The sequence below is a fragment of the Crocuta crocuta genome, unplaced genomic scaffold, assembly GCF_008692635.1.
Source record: "Crocuta crocuta isolate KB4526 unplaced genomic scaffold, BGI_CrCroc_1.0 scaffold1544, whole genome shotgun sequence".
NCBI classification, from domain to species: Eukaryota; Metazoa; Chordata; class Mammalia; order Carnivora; family Hyaenidae; genus Crocuta; species Crocuta crocuta.
This window is the reverse complement of record NW_027530906.1, coordinates 63,365-67,868: the sequence shown is the minus strand read 5'-3', so window position 1 is coordinate 67,868 and position 4,504 is coordinate 63,365. Positions and strand designations below refer to the sequence as shown.

At 40.5% G+C, this 4,504-nt stretch overlaps 1 protein-coding gene across 1 annotated transcript in view; it reads left to right on the top strand.

The window, feature by feature from the left end:
* LOC144236057 (muscleblind-like protein 3) overlaps positions 1-4,504 on the top strand; it is a 59,958-nt gene that overhangs the window by 46,495 nt on the left and 8,959 nt on the right. Inside the window, 3 exon segments of the mRNA XM_077769663.1 lie at positions 926-1,056; positions 1,058-1,103; positions 2,358-2,594. Of these exon segments, the coding sequence (XP_077625789.1) occupies positions 926-1,056; positions 1,058-1,103; positions 2,358-2,594 (414 nt within the window).

The following is a 4,504-nucleotide window of genomic DNA, read 5'->3' as shown; positions in this document are numbered from 1 at the left end:
CACCATTTGTTATTAATTCATTAAATGCTTCCATTTCTTTTTAAACCTTATCACTGATTCTATCAGGCATTTACTAAGAATGAGGTACTACAGTAGAGAAATGAGAGCTATCAAAGAAATTAGAACCCTATTGAGAAGAAAAGATTCCCACATGTGGAACAAGCTGGAAAATAGCACATAAAGTGATAAATTACATGGTTACAGATAATAAAGGTAATACATACATCAAGCTCTTTGAGATTAGGACTTTCATAAGAGAAAAACCCGTGAGGGCCCTTTGCATTTCTAATGCTTTTCTTGACAAGTTGTACTCTAGTTTATATACCTTCAAATCCTGTTACCTTATTTCTCCCTGCCAGCAGGGATCCTTGGAGCATTTTTAGGGCCTCCTTTTGAGCTATGGATATCATCTGGCCCCCTATGTGAAGACGAGGCTGGGCAAGTCAGGTTCATTTGTGAAACAGAACCTCTAATTTTTAAAAAATGACCATTCCAATCTCATTTTAGGTGGACAGCAAGAAGTTGTTAGACCTTTCACCTTGTATTGATCTACCCCTTTCTTCCTCACTCCTTGCTATCTTCCGTAATTGATAGTGGGCCAAAAAGAGAAGTAAGTTGGTGGTAGGACTGGTGGGAACTTTCGTAGGACCGGCAGCCTTAGGGCTGGGCAGTGCTGATGGGAAAGAGGAAGGAGGAGGGTGGAAGGGAGAGGCTTTCAGGAGAACCTGAGGTCAGCCTGCAAGGGCCATGCCTGTGTAAGGAGACAAGGCAGATTGCCTTTATAGGTGATATCACTGGCGGCGTAAATCAGAAGAAACAATGGTAAATTGGGATGTGGCTTAGGCTCTTTGAAAGAATGCCTTCTTGTGTAATACTAGAATCTATTTACCTCTAATGGCTTTTTCCCCCTCTTTTAAACATGCAGACTTCTTTTCCTGTGAATCCACCACTTGCAGCTAATCCTGCCATGGCTTTCAATCCTTACTTACCTCATCCTGGGATGGGCCTGCTTCCTGCTGAACTTTTACCGAATGCACCTGTTCTGATTTCTGGAAACCNCAGCAGCAGCTGGTCCCAAACCGATGCGCTCAGATAAACTGGAGGTATTGATGTAGAAATATATAAATACCTATAGGGTAGTGTAAACTAATGCATAAAGCAACATTCTCAGGGCCCAGCATTTTGAATGCTTTCAAAAAGTACACCTGAGTTTTTAGCTTAGGACATATAACCTCAGAAAAATGTTAAACGTCTTACTACTGCCGTCGTAGCTACAGATGTAGCCACGGACTGTGCATCCCCTTTGCTATGGCACAGGAGGGCTGATGGGAATGTTCCTTTTACCCAGGCTTCGGCTTTACAGACTGGGATCACCGTATTGTTAATGAGTCTCTACTTGCCTGAATAATCCAACTAAGAAAAAAAAGTAGACTAAGTCTCTATGAATGCAGAATGTTAACATGAGTATTGTAGTGTCCAAACCTTTTTCTCCATCTTAAGAATGATGGACTAGATAATGAATAGCCCCGCTGCCTACGAAAAGGCAATCTAAAAGAAACTTCAAACAGCTTTTTGATTTATGGAAGTCCTTCAGTCTTCCCTTGTCATTCTTCCTAGATTGAAATAAATAACGAGTCCATTTCATACAAAGTCAATTCCATTGGCTGACGTTAATGCCTGGCATTTGTATCATAATGGAATCTGATTGTACATGTAACTCAGTTGTGATCCACAATTTTGCCAGGAAAAACTGCATTGCTGTGTGACAAAGACTCATCTTGGACTTTAGCAACATAACCCCTTCTTGCAAATTTGGCTAATTAAACTTCAGGCTGTGAATTATGTGGAAGATTAAAAAGTGGTTTTCTTTTTTTTTATTTTTTTATGTTTTTTTTTTAATTTATTTCTGAGAGAGAGAGAGACAGCATGATCAGGGCAAGGTCAGAGAGAGAGGGAGACACAGAATCTGAAACAGGCTCCAGGCTCTGAGCCGTCAGCACAGAGCCCGATGCGGGGCTCGAACCCACGAACCACAAGATCATGACCTGAGCCGAAGTCAGACGCTTAACCAACGGAGTCACCCAGGCGCCCCTAAAAAGTGGTTTTCAACAATAGTGTTAAAAGACAACTTTCCTTTGGGGATAGTGGAATACTTTTTCTTTTTTTTCTTAGAAATGTCTATGTTGACATCTCAGCATGAAGTTGGCTTTACATTATCCTTCAGCTTTTTACATTTTTCCTAGATAGATGACAAAATCACTAATACTCTTGCTCTTAACATTCACTGGCAAAATAAATACAAGCTAATCACCTCCCAGGCATCCATGTGATATGTGTTGTTGTTATTGTAATTTAAGGTTTGCCGAGAATTTCAGCGTGGAAACTGTACCCGTGGTGAGAACGACTGCCGCTACGCTCACCCTACAGATGTGTCCATGATCGAGGCAAGCGATAATACGGTGACCATCTGCATGGATTACATCAAAGGGCGATGCTCCCGGGAGAAATGCAAGTACTTTCATCCACCTGCTCACTTGCAAGCCAAACTCAGGGCAGCTCATCACCAGATGAACCATTCAGCTGCCTCCGCAATGGTAAGGACAGGCCAGGGGTTGTGGACTGTTTGGGGGTAAATGTTAGTACATTCCTCAACTTGTCTAATATCCGTATAACCATAATCTTGAATAGTCATGAACGGATCTTAGTATGAATTAGCCAAGGTTATAAACTAGAGAAAACCTATCTACTCTGCNGAGTTCGAGCCCCATGTCTTGCTCTGTGCTGACAGCTCAGAGCCTGTAGCCTGCTTCAGATTCTGTCTTTTTCTCTCTCTGCCCCTCTCCGCTCACGATCTCTCTCTCTCTCTCAAAAATAAATAAACGTTAAAAAAATTGTTTTAATTTTCTAAGGATAATTATTTCAAAGCTTTACCAATGATTTCAATCTACTCTGCTTTTTCTCCCATGTTTAGGAAAAGAGTAAATTATATANACAGTGAGGTAGCAGGTGGGGAAAGGTATATGCATAACACTACAGTGTGATAGGTTGAGAAATAAGAATTACGATTAGTTAAGTTTGCCGTAGCTGTCAATTACTTTGATAAGCTGCTTGTAATTCATTTCTTTTTCTGATGTGGGCCTTTCCTCATGCAACAGGGTATAATAATCTCAATAAGGGACAAAACCCTGAGGAAACCTCATGTTTCCTGGCCATGGAGAAAAAAGCACCTAAGGATCCTGAAGCCCATGACAGGACCTTACCTTTTCATAAAAGAGATAGATTTACATTAAAACCTTGGTTTGGGAGTATAATTTGTTCCAGAAACCTGCTTATAATCCAAAGCACTCATATATCCAAACGAATTTCAAGAACCATTGGCTCAGTTGTGATCATATGACATTCGGTGTCTCACAGTACTCGTATTGCAAGACATTGCTCGTTTATCAAGTTAAAATTTATTAGAAATGTTTGCTCGTCTGCAGAACACTCACAGAACAAGTTACTCGCGATCCAAGGTTTCATGTACTTTCAAACATCTGTACTTGTTAAGAAGGTTTTCCTCATTGAGTTGAAGTTGATCTTGCTGGAACTGGAACTTACACTTAAATTTTATTACATCAAATAAGTCCCTATGCCATATGAGTGGGACTTTCATGTCTTTTTTTCTAAGGCAAATACTCCAAATTTCTCCACACTTTTCTCATAGATTCAGGACTTGCTTCATCTCCCCTCTTCTCTCAGAACTGAACCCATCACGGGGCGCCTGGGTGGCTCAGTCGGTTGAGCGTTCAGGTTCTGCTCAGGTCATGATCTCACAGTTCATGAGTTCGAGTCCCGTATCAGGCTCTGTGCTGACAGCTCAGAGCCTGGAGCCTGCTTCAGATTCTGTTTCTCCCTCTTTCTCGGCCCCTCTCCTGCTCACACTCTGTCTCTCTCTCAAAAATAAATAAACATTTAAAATTTTTTTTAAAAAAGGAACTGAGCCCATCACTTCATGAAAGATGTGAGGCACCAAAGTAGAAGAAACTTATTTTTTCTCCTGATCTGGAAAACAGTCTGTTAATGAATTTTAAAAAGACTTCACCAAATGGTTTTTGTCTTAAATTCTTTTGAAGGAAGGGATTTTAAACTCTGAAAATAGCAAGGTATCCAGAATGTTCACTGCAGATTTTAAACTTCCAATTTTTTTATTACTTCTGTCAGTGCCATGGAGTTCAGTAGTAGTGTAGGCCTATGATACAGAAGAGGAATACAGTTTCCCGTAAAAATAAAGGTTCTCCTATGCATGGGTTGTATAAGGAATGGCTTGCTTATGCCATTTTGTACCTGTTCCATGCTCAGTCATGGGGCCTTCATATATGTGTCCATTTCTCATGATTTGGGTGTGTTTGGTAGGATGCATATAAGTCAGTTCCAAATCTCCATGTTGAGAAGTATTATCTAGTAGGCCTTCATTTGGTACTTGTGAATATTAATATAAAATTCCTTTCTAAGTAACTGGTCA